Consider the following 20,441-nt stretch of genomic DNA (forward strand, 5'->3'; position numbering starts at 1 on the left):
AGTCAAAGCTTGACTCTACTACTATTTTCACATTTCATCTTGAAATGGTTCAATTTGTTATTTCAAGTCGTTAAAAAAAATGGTAAACCATTCATTTTAACCCACTTCCTTTCTTTTTATGGTTTAGCACGAATTAAAATATCATCATTTCTCGTCTCATTTACGCTTTTATGAATACGATTTAAATTTAAATATATAAAAATAATATAAATAAATAAAAAAGGGTCGGAACGTGAAAAGTAAAACATTATGTCATCCCTATTGTTGTTCTGGCTTTTGGCTCAATTTAGTGGTGAAAATTGACCCTTGTTCTTGAATTCCTTTAACATAAGGATAAGGCTTTGGCTTACTCATAATTGTCTTAAAAATCATGCATCAATCCTAAAATTTTAGGTGAAAGGGACCAACTGACCGTCGATTAAGAAAAAAATAATAAATATATAAGTGTTATTTCACTTGGTTATTTTGCTTTGTTACCTCGTACTAGGAATCAAGTGGCCAACAATCTTACTTCCTTCGCTACTTCTTCCCCGACTAATAGAAGTTGGATCCATTGTATTCTTTTTATTACACCTTTTCTTTGCACACATTGCCTTTCAAAAAAAAAAAATAATAATAATAATCAAATAAAATAAATGCATTTTTGTAGAGAGAAACTAGTCGATAAGAATTTTCCTTTTGACGAAATTAAAAAAAATACAATGGCTTGCTAATACCTATATTGCCTTTGATATCGATTCCCAATTTTTCAGTCAAACCGACTAGTTCAACTCTTATAACAGTATTACCTACTAATATTTAGACATCTTGCAGGAATACAAGTTCAATAATACATATATACTAGGTTTTGAAACTTATCATTTCGAGTTAAAAGAATAGCCACTTCTTGTTTACATCTACTTTTAGTAACTATCTTCGTAATAACAAGACAACCGAACTACTCTATCCTGTAAAGTGGGAGTCACATCTGCCAACTCGTCTCAGCTTAATGCAAAGGAAAATGTAATTGTTCGCGGTTGGGAGCTGGCTTTACCAAATCCCCCGTGACACAAATTATGAAAATAGCGGACTTTAATGGAATTTACCTTTGCAATAAATGAAACCCATAATACAGGTTTGTATCGATTTTGCAATAAGCATAGAACTGCAGCAGGGCCTTTCTGATAAAAGACCACTATCTGCCAACCTTTTTCTTTCTGGCTATTGTTACCTGTATACATCATTTTCACAAGAATCACAACTCATTCACATTGTTAAAAAGAACCGTCAAACACTGTGCACGCAGTAAGTTCATGCCCCCTGCTTTCGATGGAAAGTACATTTCAATTAATACGATATCCAGAAAGGTTTTCTGTCCATTACGATTAATTTGGGAACTAACTAGTAATCATGCACGAAAGTTCAATCACGCGGTACCAGAGTCTGTATTTCACTTCTCATCCTTTAGCCTTTTTCAACTTCATTCTTGGCTTTGTGGGCTTCAAGAAACAAGATTGAAAACCAACCATAGCTCTTAAAACATCAATTATTCTAGACTCGATCTCAATTCCATTAGGGTCAAGAACACGTAAAGACCTCGCGACAGCTTCCATTGTACTCATACATCCATCAAATGGTTCCTTTCTTAGAATCAAGTCTGAATCATAAATAGTCCCACCATCAACTGCGGGGTCAAAATTTAAACAAACTTGAAGAGAAAACTTGGATAAAAAGGGTAAACTCGCGAGCACCATCTCCTTTGCATGCTTCCAAGTTCCATCAAAAGCAACCAACACATGACCATTCATGTCGTCATCATCAAGAGAGGACTTCCTCTTCTTGATTTCGGCTAATGGTAATGCTTCTAAACCTGAAAACCCCAGATCACTCATAAAATATTTTTACAAATGCCACGGGTACAAATACAAAAATATGGGTTTGCCAACTTATATATGGTGTATTAAGCTAGCCCCCTGAGCATTTTTCTTTTCCTCTAAAAGCCCATGCCACCTAAATAAGTAGTAGATGTTTTGGGTAGTCCACCGGAAAATATATTACCAGGGAGGGTCTTCATGATTCAAAGAGATCCCATCTTTATCATCTGACCATGGCCATTAACATTTTTGTGGCACCCTTAAGATCATTTCTTCACATCCTTAACAATAAAAATATGCAATCGAGGTCAAGGACAATCATGCAATAAGTCCATGCATTCACATCCTTTCACTTAAAATTAACATCCAAGGTCAAGGAGAATCAACACTACTTCCATAGTGGAATTAAAAAGGTTCTTTATCTACACAACAGAGTAATGAGAATTAGCAATAGGTTAATTGTACAAGGTGCATTAAAATTCTATGGTACTTATAGATGCTTTTCTCCAGGATTTTTCACCAAACTGATCGTGAAGTTCGGCATTTATATTTTGTGTCTTAGTATTCATCAATAGGAGTCACTCAACTTTGTGGAAGCTTATGGCTTGGAATTCAATTGATAGGGTACCTCAACTCCATAGAAGCTTTTTTGAAGATTCATTTTCCTATGCCCAAGTCGAAAAAATCATTCAAACCTGGCCTCGTTTTCGGAGGAGGTTATCATTGAGCTTGAACTTGTTTTGGTTCATTCATAAACAATCTTAAACATGTAATCAAGCCAAATATGAGTTTCTACACAACTTCTATCTATTTATCTTCTTAAGCCAGAACTCAATAAATAGAAACTCTAACTGGTCAGCAAATCAATATCAAAAAAATAAATCTTGATCAATTTTCAGCCCTAATTGTGGGACTTCAGACGTTAGTCATGACCCAGCCTGCAAGATGATGACAGTAGAAGCTATGGGATTCATCGTGAATAGTCATTTTATGACCAAGTCAATTGCCAAGAGAAATGCTTAAATGTCTCTGTGCGTGCGTGCGCGCGCATAAAAACAATGTCCTACTTGCAATAAATTTGGTTCCTTTGGTCATGTAAATCAATAGATGATCAAGTATAAGCAATATCAAGATGCAGTGCTTATATAACCATTTTGCTATTACTTAAGTCCTGGATTAACATTCCATGAGACCTTGTAGATAGCAAGACCAGTGTAAAATTAGTTCCTCAACTTAACATAAATTTCGTCACTTACGTGTAACTTATAAGACATCAAGTATAAACAATCTCAAATGAGTAATGCTATTCATCTCCCGTGGTGATTATCACCGGTCTAGGTGATAGTGGACCCTTGATTCATTATCCAATTGAGTTGTGATGTATTTTAATGAATCAAGAGACCTACTACCACCTAGACGAGTGATGATGGATAGCATTATTCATCTCAAATGCAATGCCTATACAATTATTTTTCGGTTACTTTTAATCCAGTGCTGGATCAGAATACCAGCCCAAATTTAAAAACAAAATAAATTAAAAAACACTTAACGACTAGATGCTCAACAACCTTTAAAGTTAGTACAATGGAACAGGACAGGATCTTAATTCATAAAAAAGTCCATAAGAACCAGATAGTCCACTAATTCTAATTCTTCCTATCATAGTGTTCTAGCAATATATTCTTTACTCCATTGGAAATTTACCACCTGTTTGATCCACATTATTTGAAAAAAATACATTCTTACGTAGTGATTTGACGTCATTTTAATCACACATTCTTTGATAAAATAATGTTCCATGCTAATTCAAAATTTTTACATTTCCATCGTCACACTATTCAAAAATGCATTTTTATAAAAATAATGTGGCTCAAACAAGGGCTTAACATGTGAACAACAGAAAAGTAAACATTTTTCTAATCCCTGAATACAAGTTCTAGATTAGTGTTCTATATTTGTTTCTAATCTCCATTTTCCATGATAGCATAAACCTATGCCAACCAAACTCAACAAACACTTGCTGAAACGAATGCTCCCACCAGATTATTTTAGTGGGCCGTGTAATTACTTCAGAAAAGTTTATTGAATTGCACCCAATTTCAAAATACTCAAAACTGAAATTTTAAACACGTTAATAAGGTGGGAACACTTGATTTTCCTACACTTCCAGGCAAAAGTAATCATACCAGGGAACAGGTAAAGAAATCGCCAGCGGGGCCAATTGGGGTTTCCGCAGGCCTGATCGTATAGAGAATCGAGAAGCTTCGAGTCCCCGTACTTCAATTTGCGTCCGACGACGATTTCGCAGTTTCTGAGGCATTTAGAAAGGAGAGGGACAGTGGCGAGCTTGTGGCGGCGCTCGTGAGGGTGATGCAGGATCACTATTTTTGTGGAGGTTGGAAGAGGGTAGCGTGGGAGGGTGTGGCATAAGCACACGTTCACGGGCCTATCACATCCACTGGCGCATATTCTCCGCCGCGTTTGGTGATTGTCGTCGAAGGAGGACGTTGTACTGGAGGGGGAGGCGGAATCTTCCTGTGCGTCCATTGGGATGGATGAGTGTGTCGGATCGAAGTGACTATGATGGGGTACTTCTAAAATTGAAAAATCATCCACGCAAGAAAGCAAGAATTCAATATTAAAAGATAAAAATATTCTTAAATACATTATACAATTATAAAAATTGATTTTTTTAAAAGACGTCAATACCTTTTCACTTAATAAATAAAAATCAAACACTACCTATATTTCTTATCTGTTTATTCCAATACAGATAAATAAAACACTCTCATCCTTCATCTGTTTCAACCGCAGAAATTGAAATATTTATCGAAATCGAAAGTCAAAAAATTTGTGAACATTAATCTCATCAATTCGGTAAATTTATATACGCAAATTTAATCTTGCTTTCGTTAACTTATTGTATGTTTAAATCGATAAATTGTATTTCGGCATTTAATGATTAGTAGATAAAAAAATTTAATAGATCTGTAATTTTTTAAGTATTTGACCAGAAAAAATTCATCTGCATAAATGCCAACGTCGGTGAATCTACTATTTGACCGGCTAAACAACCTGCAATACAGTCGGCCATTTTGGCCAACTGTTTGACCAGCGGTTTAAACAGTCGGCTGTTTGTCAACTGTTTTCTTTTTTCCCCCTTTTTTGGGTTATTTTTATTGTTGTTGATATTTTTCTTGTAATTAAAAATTCTATTTCGACATGCAGATATGGTTGTAGTCCCAATTTGTTACTTTGGTGATTTCGAATTGGACGAAAGAAATCAATGGGTATGGAAATTGACAAGTGCTAAACGTGGTGGTATCGCAATTTCCATATCATCAAATACATCGTATGCAGAACTTTATAATGATTTACAGAACAAGTTGAATGTTGATCCTTCTCAATACAACATGGAATTGAAATTTAAATTCAACGAGCATGCATCAGTTCCGATTCCACCTATAATGATTTCTTCTGTTGATGAAGTGAATTATCTAATTGAATAAGCACACGACTCCTCTTTGCGTGACTTTAGTAAGGAAGGATGTCGTCGAAGATGAGCAAGTAGACTCGGGAGGTGGGGATCACAATGCTAATGATTTTTGGGATACGGTGGAGATAGCTTGTGAAGATGATGTGGTTAATCTAGAGATAGCTGCTCACGAAATCCCCTCCGCTGCTCGTGACAACGAGAATGAAAATGCAAATACTTTTACAAACGAGGACTTGATTCTTTATCCCGACAGAGACATGAGTGGGGTGTGACCTCGGGGGCTAGATCGAGTGGACCGTCCTCTAACTCCTCACGTATGGTTCCTGATAATGAGGATTTGTATGTCGAGCAACTGTTTGAAATGAATAAAGATTTGCAAGAAACCTCGCACCTAATTGCACTGAAATACAACTTCGAGTTTAGAGTGAAAAAATCGAATAGGTCGTTGTTGACGCTATCATGCTTAGATGATAGCTGCAGTTGGCGTTTGTGAGCAATGAAGATGGACACGAATAAGTGCTTCATAATTCACAAATATACACGAGAACATACTTGTGAAGTGGGAGTTTGTCGTAATGATCATAGGCAAACCCGAGCTTGGTTTATTGGTCGACAGATAATGCACAAATATCATGATCCACGGACAATCTACAGACCATCGAATATCATTAACGATGTTCGTCGAGAGTACGGAGTAGTCATGAGCTACCAGAAGGCCTAGAAGGCCAAAGAATGAGCGTTGGAGGATTTAATGGACTCGACAGAGGAAAGCTGTGCTAAATTGGCCAGGTATTGCCATAACATGGAGAAAACTAATCCTGGCTCGACATTTTTTATTGAGACGGAGGCCGATAACTGCTTCAAATTCTTCTTCATGGCTCTTGGACAATGCATTCAGGGATTTCGAAATATAATGGGATCCCTAATTCTAGTCGACAGTACAACTCTGAAATTCAAATATCAAGGCAAGTTGATTATTACTACATGTCAACATGCCAACATTCAAATTTATCATTTTACATTCGGCATAGTTGATAATGAAAATGATCGGTCGATGCGTTGGTTATTCACAAAGCTCGGGGAAGTAATCGGAAAAGTTGAGGGCCTTGCATTTGTCACCGACTAGGGACAGTCTATAATAAATGGTATTGCTGAAATTTTTCCCGATGCACATCATGGGTATTACATGTACCATATACAAGGCAACTTGAAGACCAGGTATCGAGGCAAAGACATTGTTTCATTGTTTAAAAAAGAGGCCGAAGCTTACAGTATTGAAAAGTGTAATAGGTACTGTACATGGTTGAAATAGGAAGCAAATCATTTCCGACATAGGACTATATAACGAAAATGGGGATTGAACATTGGGCGCGCTTATATTTTTCAGGACATCGATACAACATGATGATGTCAAACAATGCGGAATCTCTCAATGCATTATTTAAGAGTGATCGAGAGTTACCCATTCTCGCACTGATTGAGAATATCCGTTCGAAGCTGCAGCAGTGATTTCACGATCGACGTGCAGAATCACATAATTGCACAAGCGTGCTAACCCCAACATAAGAGGTAAAGCTCTTCAAGGCTGCGAGAAAGTTAAATGTCGAACCACTAGACGAGTCGCGCTTCTCTGTGGAATATGCACGTCATACGGCATACATGGTAGATTTAAGTGATGGAACATGCACTTGTAAACAATTTCAGTTAGAGAGTTTTCCATGTGAGCATGCAGTTGCGGTGGCTATGTGTCGAGGATTTGCAGCGAGAACATTGTGCTCTCCTTATTACACTACTGAAAACTAGAGAGCTGCGTATGTTGAAACCATATTTCCACTTCCAAACCAAGCTGAGTGGGAAGTTCCTTATAATATTCGCTCATTCAATACATTGTCGCCACCTCTCATTGAACCACGTGGTCCTGGACGTCCAAGTACTTCTAAAATACCATCTACTGGAGAGTTTTCCCAACCGCCTAGATGTAGCAGGTGCAAATCAGTAGGACATACTCGCCAATTTTGTACAAGTCAGGTTCCCCTAAATGACAGTTAGAGCATTGTGTATTTCCATTGAAATAAATAGTATTTACATTGAAATAAACAGTATTTACATGAATAATTACAAACAATTGCGAAAAATAGTTACAAATAATCGCAAAAAATAATTACAAATATTAATTACAAAAAATATTTATAAATAATTTATGGATCACAATTAAATTCGTATAAATCACACGCTAACTTATTTCGTCAATTGGTTGATTCCATCAACTTTGTGTTATATTCAAAAATTCTATATATTTGATTGCGAAAATCCCACAGTCACCCCTGCAAATGAACAAATATGTGTTAGTTCGGTTCCAATTACAAACGAACTGATTACTAAATTAAAAAAAAAAATTACAAAGACTTACGATATAGACTGTCTCGCCGTCATCATGTCCCGCACGATGGCTAGTTTGTCTTCCACAGTCAAGCCCGCATGTCTAGTCGTCATAAGAACTATCACAATTATCGGCTCTAAGTTTTGCTCGAACTGTCCCTGTGTCAGACATGAATGATCGGGGTCGTACACATATATCGTCGAATTAGGGAACACTAAATCATACAATACTTACCCCAGCAACATTTTTCGCCACTCAGCCTCGAATGCTTTCCATTTGACATAGTCGACCTCCCGTAACAGATTGGGGTACATCCCATCGACGAACCTCCTCCTCTTCGCCTCAGCGGTGAAGAAAGAGACGACGTACTGTGACGGCACTCTCAAACTCTTGTCGACCACCGTCTCCGGCATGTCAACAGTACACTTTTTTGCCTTATACACTGCCACCTCCTCCATCCCCTCATCTGCCACTGTCTTCGTCCCTGAAGGGGCCACTCCTTCATTTGCTACCGTCTCCCTCCCCGATGGGCTCCCCTCCTCTGCCACTGCTCCCATCCCATTGTGCTCCACGAATAAAATAAATTATTCTCGTGCATCATCATCATGTATGTATGACTGCCAGAGACCCCCATCCCTATCACCCTCTCGATCACCCCCTCGATCACTGTCTCCGTCAACCCATCGCCTACTGGCTATATCACCTCGAAGTGCTGCAATCTTATTCGACAAACTTTCGACCCTTCCTACCAACTGTCGTCCCAGATCATCAACCCTCTCTATCATCTCTCGACGCAGCCTGTTGACCTGCCCCGCTATAAATCTGCTCAGACGGGCGTACAGATCATCAAAATAGTGTCCCTGACTACGTGCGGGAGATCCACGTGAAAGATCTCTGGACGGGAGAGGAGAAGGAGATGCCCTCGACGGCGGAGGAGGAAATGCCCTCGGCGGAGGTGGTGATGCCCTCGACGGAGGTGATCGTTGATCAACTGGATCACGCTTCTACACAAGCAATAACATTACAAATTATTAACTTAATCCGTAATTGCTAACTCATACAAAATGGTAATTAATAGATTTTATTCAATTCGCTCACCCAATCTCGATCGTGGATCGGATCGGACATCTGGTCGTCTTGGGTGTGCGAAACGCCTAATTCACGTACAAACCTCCTCCATCGACGGCATCAACTCAGTTATGACTTCAAACTGACATATTAACTTTTGAACTAGTTAACGATTATGCAATCAGATGTTAAATCACATACAATTTAAATTACAAATGCATAATACTCACCTGAGGGTCGTCGATGATAGCCGATAACTGTTTCCCAGTGGGACGTCCCTCCGATTGAGATGCTCTCCAATGGTGCATCCGAGGACAACATGTCTCCTTTCGCCTAGCAAAGCGGGCACCCAATATGTGGACGGTCTCATACGCCCAGATCTGCAACACATACAATTATTATATATAAATTCAATATGAAAATAATTTTAACATTCATTATGTTAACTATTTACCTGTACCGCCAAGGGCAATCCATGGGTGTCGTACTTACTCATGGCTTCCTTCAACTTCGAGTGCGATCTGGTGAAGACGTGTACAGTGTCCTCAAAACATCTCCGGCCCCACAGATAGTCGTTGAAACGATCGATGTCGTCAAAGATCTCCAGATGGAAGAAGTCGATCGCAGTCTTCTTATGGTGGCACCGTACCACGCTCTCAAGGATGTAGACCAGACCTAACTTCAGTCGGTCTAACATCTGATCACACCTCCTGATTGCGTCCAACAGCTGTGTAAGAAGCACATTTCCCTGTCCCTCGAAGTAAGCGTCATGTAGCCTATTTCTTCTCTAAGTCCCATCACCAGCTGCTTCACCGCCCGTAATCTTTAATCCCATGATCAGGGTAAACTCGAACATCGAAAAACTGGCGATTTTACCCCCGATTGCGAAGTGGAGGGCATCGCTGTCGACTGGACTCAGCAACCGACATAGAAGTGCATCAATAATCTGACCCGAGTACTATAGATCTCTCAACGGGTACAAGAGCCACAGAAAGGATTGACGCAGCATATCAGCATGCTGATCATCAAGTAGCTCTAACACAGCTGTTAAACTATTAAAGCTACTATTTCATGTAGCTTTGCTTGGCATCTGTCTCAACTCTGCGTCATGATGATAATTCATCCTGTAAAAATTCAAAATGTTAAAACATTGTACAAGTGATAATAGTAATAACAGAAAATTTAGCGAACGAAATTATAACTACAATACGCAAGACGCATATTCATAATAATTAAAATCATCAATAATGTGAATTTTTTTATCCTATTATCAATAATGTCATTTTTCCCAATTATCACAATTTTTTTAATCAATTCAAGTTCAAAAAATATTTAAATTCGATGAATGAAAATAATATTATTTATCAAAAACAAATAATAAAAATAAAAATAAATATTAAATTTCAAATTAAATTTTCAACAATTATTTCAAATTACAATTAAAAAATTCCCAACAATTATTTCAAACTATTATTTACCAAAAATGAAAAAATAAAAATAAAAATAAATATTAAAACAAAAATTAAATGTAAAATTTTTATTTAAATTTAATCGTAACAATTTTATTTAAATTCGACAAACTAAATAATTTATTATTTATTAAAAACTAATAATAAAAATTATTTAAAATTAAGTTATTAAATTATATGTGATAAAAAGAAAGTGGGCCTACAGTCGGCCCACTAATTTGGGCTGACTATCGCGGTTAATAGTCGATTAATAGTCGGCCCAAAACCAACTGCCAACAGTCGGTATGGGCCGACTGTTAACAGTCGGGTTAGTGTTAACAGTCGCGTTAGCAGTCAACCCGACTGTTAACAGTCGGGTGCAAGGAAAAAATGCCGGCTGCACTAGCAGCCAACCTTCTTCCACGTTTCTCGCCCGAAAATTACCATTTTCGACGAGAAAAGCTTCCAAATTCAAAAAATCAACCATTTTTACATTATATAAACCCTATTTTACTTATATAAACAAAAATATATTGAAAAAATCTCTCACAAAAGAATCATTCACACCTTTAACCAAAATCTAAATATTAATCCAACCAAATAATGGTTACCTTAACAAGAAGTAGTTTGTTGGCGATCGACTAGCAAGTTCTCCAACCGACTGGAAACCGACCTTACTTTTTTCAGTTTTGTGAGATTCAGTTTTATGAGAAGCCGAGGGGTATTTTGGGATTTTAAGCTTTAAATTCAATTTTTTTTAATTAAAAAGACGATCAAAGGTCACTTTGGAAATAGGGATAGGTTTTCCGGTCATTTCCAACAATTTCCTCTATGAAGGCCCTTTTAGGCCGAGTTTTTGACTTCTTGTTTTGAGTAATTACACAAATACACTAAGCTTTTGTTTGAGCCATATTATTGAAATAAAAATATATTTTTGAATGGTATATTTATGAAAAATATGTAATTAAAAAATAAGAAGATATCTTAGATTTACATGTAAAATTATTTTATTAAAAATGTGTGATTGAAATGATATCAAATCACTGTTAAAGAATGTATTTTTTAAAATAATGTGGCTCAAACAAGACCTTAAAATCAATGATTTTTTTTAAAATAATGTGGCTCAAACAAGGCCTTAAAATCAATGATTTTTTTGAAAAATCATTGTAAAAAGTATTCAAGTTTGTTCAATAGTGATTATGATAATTGATTTCTTAATCGTTAGAGAAAAAAATAAATCACATTTGTAAGAAAATAAATAAAAAATATGGCTAAAATAGTGAAATAACGATAAAAATTTAATTTTTTTAGTGCAAATATTGCTATCAAACAAGGACTTAATTTATTAAAAGCTTATTAGTAATTAAAAAGCGTATTAATTACGGTCAAAATCCACAATTAAAACTGCACATTACAAACTCCAAAAGCTTAGCCCTAACTCTCAAAGCTCATGAAAGCTCGTTCTTCTTCTTCAATTTTTTCTCGTAAATCCAAATTCATAAGCAAACCATTAACGATGTTCTATTCGGCGTAGTGTCGAGCGGGCATTCAAGGTATTTAGAAATTAATCAGATCACCAAAAGGTAAAGTTCGTTGTATTTTTTAGTCACTGAAATTTAAGTCTGGAATATTGATTTGATGTGATGAAAAGCCAATGCATTTACTCTATTTTTCTTTTCGTCGCTTTACGAGAAGGTTTTTGATTCACAAGCGTTGCTATGGTCAACTTCAGACGACAACCTGTCTGTTATTGTTTTAATTTTGGGCAAAATAGAAAAATTTCTTGTTGATTGAAGTGCATTTTTCTTGCTTGAAGTCAGATGAGTGGTTCATTCCTGTCATGGTAAATCTAAGCTAATGAGTGGTTCATTCCTGTCATGGTATATCTAAGCTAATGAGTACTTGGGAAACACAGTGAAGGTAACAAATTCGGATGCATATTTGTGTGTTTTGGAAATTTAAATATTTGAATTCAAAATTTGTTTTATTCTTGCATTTAATTAATATTTCTTTGAATCAATTCAATTGTTTCATCCAAGGAATTTGCGAAAATGAGGACATGAAAAAGTGACACTCCGTCACTTCCACATGAAAAAGTCATGGTATCTCACTAGGTCAATTAACCAAATGTGTGTGTGTGTGTATTCGAATTCATACCTTGTTTCAATCTTACAATCAATTCATATTTCTTTGAACCAATTTAATTGATACTTCCAAGGTGTTTGCGAAAATAAGAACGTGAAAAAGGACATCTTATCACTTCTCTCTGAAAAAGTCGCAATATCTCATTAGAGCAATTAACTGATGCATATGTATGTCTATTTGGAAATTTATACACACGAATTCAAAACATTGTTTTGATTTTGTATTCAATTCATATTTCATGACCAACTCAATCGATGCATCCAATGTGTTTGCGAAACGATGATGTTAAAAGTGACATTATGTCAATTTTTTCTGAAAATATTGCATATCTCATTTGAGCAATTAACTAGATGCATACTTTTATGTGTTTAAAAATTTAAATATATAAATTCAAACATTATTTTAATCTTGAATTCAATTCATTTTTTTTTGAATCAATTCAATCGATGCATCTAATGGTGCAAATGTAAATGATAAATATTGACATTATATCACTTTTCTCTGACAAAAGTTGCAGCATCTCATTATAACAATTAACTAGATGTATACGTGTATGTGTATTCGAACATTTAAATATATGAATTCAAACATTGTTTTAATTTTGCATTCAATTCATATTTCTTTAAATCAACTCAATTGATGCATCCAAAGTGTTTGCAAAAATAAGAATGTGAAAAGTTACATTCTATAAGTTTTCTTCGAAAAAAAATCCGTGCATATCATTGGAACAATTAAGGTAAATATGCTAATTTAAATATTGTGCTTGTTTGTTACGAATTAAAAGTCAATTAAAATTAATTTTTTTTTATCGTTATTTCATTATTTTAGCCGTCATTTTTGAATTATTCTCTCACATGTAGAACTCACTTTATTTCTAACGGTCAAAAAATCAATTATCAAAATCTCTACCAAACAAGCTCTTTTTTAATCTTGCATTCAATTCATATTTTTTTGAATTAATTCAATCAATGCATTAAAAGTTTTTGCAAAAATAAGAATGGAAAAAGTGACATAAAATCGCAATATTTCATTAGAACAATTAACTAGATACATACTTGTATGTGTTTGAAAATTTAAATATACGAATTCAAATTTCTTCCTTTTTAAAAAAAAAATAAATCTTGCAATCGATTCATATTTATTTGAATAAATTCAATTTATGCATTCAAGGTGTTGGCGAAAATGAGAATGTAAGAAAAGTGACATCTTTTCTCTAAAAAAGTCGTAGCATATCATTGAAGCAATTAATTATATGGATACATGTGCGTGTTTGGAAATTTAAATATATCAATTCAAATATTGTTTTAATTTTGCATTCAATTAACATTTCTTTGAATCAATTCAAGTAATGTATCCAAGGTTATTGACAATAAGAATGTGAAAAAGTACAGTATTGAGAAAGTTGAGGTACCTAGATTACGAGACTCCACCATGAGCAATGATAACTTCAACCAAACCATCTATTTTTATTTTTAATATTTTATCACTTTTCCGACAATGTCACTTTTTGGTCTATCCCTTTTTCAACATGTTTTGTTGGGCTAGTATAAAAGGGGGTGCATATTAAAATTTAGGAAAGTGAGATTACAACTCCAAATAAACGTACACAGACTTGTGAATAATCTAGAAACAAAGAGATACGCCCCGGGACATAGTTTAGTGGTGCAAAGGATAGGAGTGAGGTTATCTCACGCCTTGCTAGCAGTCGCAGTGTGGGTGTTCGATTCCTGAGACATGAAATTGGACTCCTTATAGGTGCAGTGGACATGTAGCTTTTGTTCCCTGACCTGCTGGGGCACATTTCACGATTTACCTCCTTCACAAAGCTCTAGGGGTGGGGCGGTAGGAGCCCTCAAAGTTGGGGTTCAACTTTTTTTTTTTTTTTTTAGAAACTAAGAGATGCAATAACTTACATCATCATTGATTCATTGGACAGAAGAACATTTTGATTTCTATTTCTATAATTTATAAAGGTAATACATTATCATCTCTCATCTTCAATAATTTTACTCAATAAAGAATTCGGTGGAATAATTCCGTTCCTTTCTATAACTGAACACTTATTTTATATTTTTCTTTCTTTTTTCTGTGTCTGTATGCTCAAAGGATGGGGCAGGGATGAAGTGATGACAAACACTAAAAGAAGAGTGAAATTTTAAAATTTGACAAATATTAAAAAATAACATAAATTCAAAAAAGCAACAAACACTAAAACAAGTGACAAAAGTTTAAAAAAAATGACACTATCTACCCACTTGAGAAAATGGTCGAGTATTAACAAGAAAATGGCTTAAATTAAATATTAACATCTGAGAAAGTGTCACTTTTTTACTAAACGTCGCCTTATAAAGTTAAATGTCACTTTTTAATTAGAAAGTAAACAACCTATAAGTTGAAAGTGATAGAAATTCAAAAATAGAAGTAGCACAATCCATAATTAAATAAGAGAAGATGATATAACAGGCTAGTTGCAGAATTTTTTTACTTTCTCAAAACTATTATTCTTGTCAAGTAAAAAAATAAAAATAAATAAATAAATAAATCCATATTCTAGTTCTTTATTTGGCCATTTACTGTTCAAATAAATTTTGAGATGACTCATTTTATTGACAATTAGTGAACATGAATAAAGAAGCTGCAATCTACTTAATTTCTTTTCCTCTCGATGTCCTGTCGCTCTCATCTTTAATGTTCTTGTCAAAAATCATAGAGAAGTCGCGCTGCTTTATGTATTTACACTTAGACATTGGAAACGCACGCAAATGTCTCAATGACAACAACCTAAATATTATTCCCAATTATTATGTTATGAATGTGAACTAAGTATCTAAGTAAATTGTCCAACTGAAATAACTACTACCACAACAATGACAAGCACATAATGACAAGAATAAATAATAAAATTCTGGACAAGACTTTAAACTAGGAAAGAGCAGCTTAGAATTCATGAGGCAACTTCCCAGGGTGAATAACAAATGAGCTATTTTTATTCCAATTGAATTGTAGTTATTCGTGATTACTGAAAATAACAATAATGGAAATAACTTAATAACAAAGGAAATAACAAAAAAGTTAAGGAAATCATAAACCAAGTTGTCAAACATGAAAATTACATAACCCACACCTATGCATCTCCACCTTCTGTCTTTATAGAGCCATCTGCCTTTTTGGCATTTGTCTGATGAAAACGGCAAAAATGTGATTTCTTGGCAAATCCTCGTAATGGGATTATGAAACAAAGGCCATTTAAGCATGTCAACTAGTCGAGCTGAGCCGGTTCACGAGTCAAAATTCAAGACTCGGGCTCAGCTCGGGTAAAATGAGAGAGTTTTTTTCCGGGCCTAAGTCGTCCCGAGCTTTTGCTCGACCAAAAAAATTAGGCTCGACTCGAACAAGCTAGATTTTGGTTTTGGTATTTTTTATTATTTATTTTTTAAGTTGCCTTTTAAACGTGTGTGTTTTTTGTTTTGTTTTAGATATAAGCTTATGAGCTTGAGCCGGCAAGCCATACGGCCTGCTCAAGCTTTGCTCGACACCCCAAAATGCGACTCAGTCCAAGCCTTGAGTCGGGCCAGCTAGGACTTTTTCTGGACCAAGCCGACGAGCCCAATTGCTACCCCTAGGCCATCATTGCAAAGCCCTTAATAGCGATGAAGTCATCATTGCAAACCCCTTCGTAACGATATAGCCCATCATTGCAAGGCCCAATCTTGACAAAACTCCTTAAATTTATTATGCAACAAAGTCACCAAATAAGGTGGTTAAAGCTATGAGTTGTGGGTGAGGAAAATGGCGGTGACGAAAAGCAGAGACGTGGGTGAGGAGGGTTTCTCTTTGGGGGGTAGAGTTGGGACACTGGTTTGTGATTTGGGATTTTGGTAGTTTTAGAACTAATAATTTACGTTCTTAAATGGTTTAATTATTTAATAAAGTATTAATCAAATTAATAAAAATTTGAGGGTATTGAGCCTAATTTGCCCTCCTGTTTTTACTTGGTATGTTCGTTCTTTATTATTGGTATCTTTTTTTTGCTTTTGATTCGTAAATGTAACTTTTATAAAGGTACTCTGAGCATTCCTATGCTTACATTACTAACGATCCAATCTAATGACTCGAAATGAATAAAAACATGATGATATAAGGAAAACACAACGTCCATTCTCGAGTTTTATCTTCTTGAGATCATCAAACGTTAGTTCCACGACAAAAAGATCCCAAGTATGTATAAGATTGGTTACATTAGAAGCGAAAATTTGGAGAAATATCAAAGAAAATTATACTTCAGATCATACAACCTTTTGTCCAGCTTCTTGCAACCATTTTAATGATCACCAGAATACGTATGTCGATAATTCTCTCTCAATCCTTTTATCCTGCAACCCGCTAACGCCTTTTCTCTGTGAAATTAAGCAACGCAGCCTAATAATGTTTCTGCTCGTTCATGCTGAAAAGAACGAATTCAAATGAAAAGTGCAGATTCAGGTTCCGTCCTCACTGTCTGACAACAAACAGTCTTGTATTTGATCCCTGGAGAGGGGAAAACAAAGGTGTAAAGAACAAGGGAAAGTTTACATACAAGTAAAAAAGTTAATGCACAAGTTTTTACTGACTAAAAATGGAAATAGCTGGTCTACTCATTCTAAGAGCTATTGTCTTAACTTATCATGGTACCTAGTATCAAGCTAACAAGTTATGCCGGCATCAATGTAAAGAAACAAGGGCAGACAGACTCTAACCTTAGTGACTTGTGCTTGTAAAAGCTGCTATTCTTGGCTAGATAAATCATTTGCTGTGGCAAGAGTGAATGAAAAGATTCCAAAGATGAGGGCTCCCGTGGAAGAATCTGATATTGACAACTTGAGCAAGTCTCTGCAAAGATCCCGACGCTTGCTTCATCATTCCCAATGCTATTCGAACTCGTAGTGTCAGAATTCTTAAGCGGGCTATGGCATATAGAGCAAAATGATTCCGGAGGAAGAGATTCGCTAGGCTTTAAATTGTATTTCTTTTGCCGCCTCTGAGAAGCCGAATGAACATTACAGTCATCATCTTCTAAAATCTTATTGAAAGAGAAAGGTTTAAGCTTCCCTGCTGTTCTTACAATTGTGCTCTCTCGCGAAGGATTTTCCTCCTGAAAACACGTCAAATTATAGATTCTGATCTGAAATTTATCTACAATAAATTTACCACGATTGCAATTCCCACCTGCAACAATTTTACAAATGAGGATATCAAACCATTGATGCCACAACGAGGTTGCTGAAATGTTTCTACCATCTTCAAACTGCCCTGACAAAAGGAAAGTCCCATCATGAAGTAATAATTATTGGTCACAGTAAAAGGAAAATGAAACAAAATCTGACTAAATAGCCTCTCCAAGGATGAGGAAAGATCTGATTGCATGTTTGTGCAACAAACCTGTCAAGACTGCATAGCATATTCAGATCTTGAGAGATACAATCACGCAAGGGAAGAACCACAGGTATCTTCCACCTAGCGTCAACATACTGAATATCTGCAGCTAACGAGTAACCCTCTCCCTGACAAAAGAAAGTTTCTACTGTTATACTCTAATAACTTTAGATGATATATGTCATGAAGTTTTCTGGGATTAGCTACTGCATAACCAAGTTAGTCTCTTCTCACAATATCCATTGAATCAAAGGGGAATGTAAGAATACAAATTGAAGGTGATTATACAGTCTAGCTAACAGAAATTATCACTTTGACAAAAAAAATTCCTGTTCTCTCTTTTTTTTTTTTCATCCATTTATGTACATCATTGTGTATCTCATTTATTCAGTCATTGTTTGCGGAGTGAGGGGAAGGAGGTAAAAACCTTGACAGTGGCTTCAAGGACATGACAAGCTATCCGTGATGTGCATGTTCCTAGCACGAGTTTGGTGTATCCATTATCAACAGCAATCTGCAAATTGGATACAGCATAATGCAAAAGTGAATGTCTTCCCTAATCTAATATTAGCATAATTAAGCAAGAAATTGCAAAACAAAACCTTCTGCAAGGACAACATGCGCAGATGCTCCAGAAGATCTTCTTTTCCAGTGACGTCAGGAACAGCATCCATCAACTCCATCAATCTGTGCCTTCCGGCACCAGTATCAGAAGAATAAATACTTTCAATTGGAACGATGTAAAATTGTTTTACTGGTGGAGCTAAATTTGACACAATGAGTTTCATCTCATCCATCGCTCTATCAAAATCATCAGAAGGGACTGTAAAATTGGCACTTTCATCAATATAAGCAACACCAACTCCAAATACTGGCAAAGATTTATCTCTACTTGCTTCAAAGTTCTTCTGTGCTTTGTGTTGCATCTCATGCACAAATTGAAGAGCCACCCTGGAGATAGATGAAGATGCTCAGAACAACTTGAACACTATAACACACAAGATGTGGCACGGGGAAGTATATCATTATACTTTTTGAAACAAGGAAAACATATATAAAAACATTGGTTCAAGTTCAACAGACAGCTAAGCACTGATTAGATGGTGAAATTATCTTTCAGTACATTATTGACTTATAAAATATAAAAAAAAAAATTAAATTAAATCTTATTGACATTTAGTGCGCTTAAGTTGCAAAAATTAAACTTTCACAGCATGTTCGGTTAAGCTGAAAAAGGATAAACTTACTTTTTTCTGCTTACTGTCTAAGAAAGTGAGATTTCTAATGGAAATCCGAAAAAGAAAGTTAAGATGTAAAAAAACTTCAAGCTTGTTAGGAAAAAATATCTCAAATTAACTTTTTAAGCTTAGCAAGACATACTCTTTATAATAACAACAATCCATTACTTAAAAAAATTCACCAGAAACTTTTGATTGGTTGGTATTGATTTAAATCAAATTTTAATCTAAGTCAAAGTCAAACAATTAATATTAACCACATATTTCGTGGTTCCACGACTTTTCAACCGCACATATCAAAAACTTTTATTAAGATCTACTAAAAATCTAATTTTAATCTCCACCATACACGGATCTTTACCTCGAAAATCTAGAAAACTATGAACTGCTTATCACATTTATAATAACACCAATCCACTACTTAGGAAAAAATCCACAGGAAATTTATTGTGAGCACAAAGCTCCATATTTTATTAAATTCAACTAAACCATATTTCTCACAACACTGGCATTGTAGCAAGTCAAGCTGAGATGCATTTTCAATCTTAGCATGCTATGCGGACGAGCTTTGAAATTGATGTCAAGTTTGGCCTAATTTCTCACTAAGATAATCCAAACGAGCTTCGGCCAAACCAGAAAATAAGTAGACGCTGAGTGATCGATTACTTCCTAAGATATTATTTTCATTTATAATCTGAAAGAGAAAGCTTGATAAATCGACATCGTAAAACGTTTCAAGTTCAATTTTGTTATTCTATCAGTTTAAAAGAGCTTTCAAGCAAACAGAGAGTACTTTGTTCAATTAGTTTGGCCTTGCCTCTTCTCGTTTTGGCACAACTACTCTTAATGCTACCGAAATAAGCTTTTAAGCTAAGCCAAACATATTCTAATAGCACCATACATAACCGTTAACACATACCAGAAATTGTATACACACACAACAGCGCAAACAATCATTATACTAAAGAGAAAGATAGACCTAGATGAGGAACCACCGGAAAAGGCGATGAGAACATTGTCTGAGGGTGAGATCATGGCATTAGAAGTTACGGCGAATCGAAACTTCCCGAATAAGTTACCCCTGAAACAATCAGCGCAGAATCTACTGCCATCCCCGCCGCCACTAGCAACAGCGGGATGGGTAGCGGCGATTGTTTCGTTAACTTTGCATTTGATGCAGACGTGACTGTTAGCATAGAGGTCCAAGTCGCATCTTCCGTTCTCAGAAGCCGATTGTCGTTCTTGGCCGACGCCGGAATCGGAATCTTTATAGCAACCGGACGGGCAGGTTGACGAGTTGCACTCCATTTTTGCTAGTTTTTGAGTCCCAAACACAACTTTTGAAAGGTAGGTAAACCGTTAATGGGCCTGCATATTAATATATGGGCCAGTTGGAAAGAC

At 35.7% G+C, this 20,441-nt stretch overlaps 2 protein-coding genes across 2 annotated transcripts; both read right to left on the reverse strand.

Moving 5' to 3' along the window:
- Positions 1-1,289: 1,289 nt before the first annotated feature.
- On the reverse strand, positions 1,290-4,454 carry LOC111377988 (DTW domain-containing protein 2). The gene is made up of 2 exons (XM_023001150.1): positions 4,040-4,454; positions 1,290-1,849 (listed from the first exon to the last, which is right to left on the reverse strand). The coding sequence occupies exons 1-2, from the start codon at positions 4,398-4,400 to the stop codon at positions 1,437-1,439; spliced, it is 774 nt and encodes a 257-aa protein (XP_022856918.1). The 5' UTR covers positions 4,401-4,454; the 3' UTR covers positions 1,290-1,436.
- A 12,054-nt stretch (positions 4,455-16,508) lies between these two features.
- LOC111377990 (cytoplasmic tRNA 2-thiolation protein 2) lies at positions 16,509-20,372 on the reverse strand. The gene is made up of 7 exons (XM_023001152.1): positions 20,020-20,372; positions 18,405-18,753; positions 18,230-18,316; positions 17,809-17,930; positions 17,596-17,674; positions 17,127-17,521; positions 16,509-16,917 (listed from the first exon to the last, which is right to left on the reverse strand). The coding sequence occupies exons 1-7, from the start codon at positions 20,346-20,348 to the stop codon at positions 16,869-16,871; spliced, it is 1,410 nt and encodes a 469-aa protein (XP_022856920.1). The 5' UTR covers positions 20,349-20,372; the 3' UTR covers positions 16,509-16,868.
- Positions 20,373-20,441: the final 69 nt, after the last annotated feature.

Source organism: Olea europaea, unplaced genomic scaffold (assembly GCF_002742605.1).
Source record: "Olea europaea var. sylvestris unplaced genomic scaffold, O_europaea_v1 scaffold1753, whole genome shotgun sequence".
Lineage (NCBI taxonomy): Eukaryota > Viridiplantae > Streptophyta > Magnoliopsida > Lamiales > Oleaceae > Olea > Olea europaea.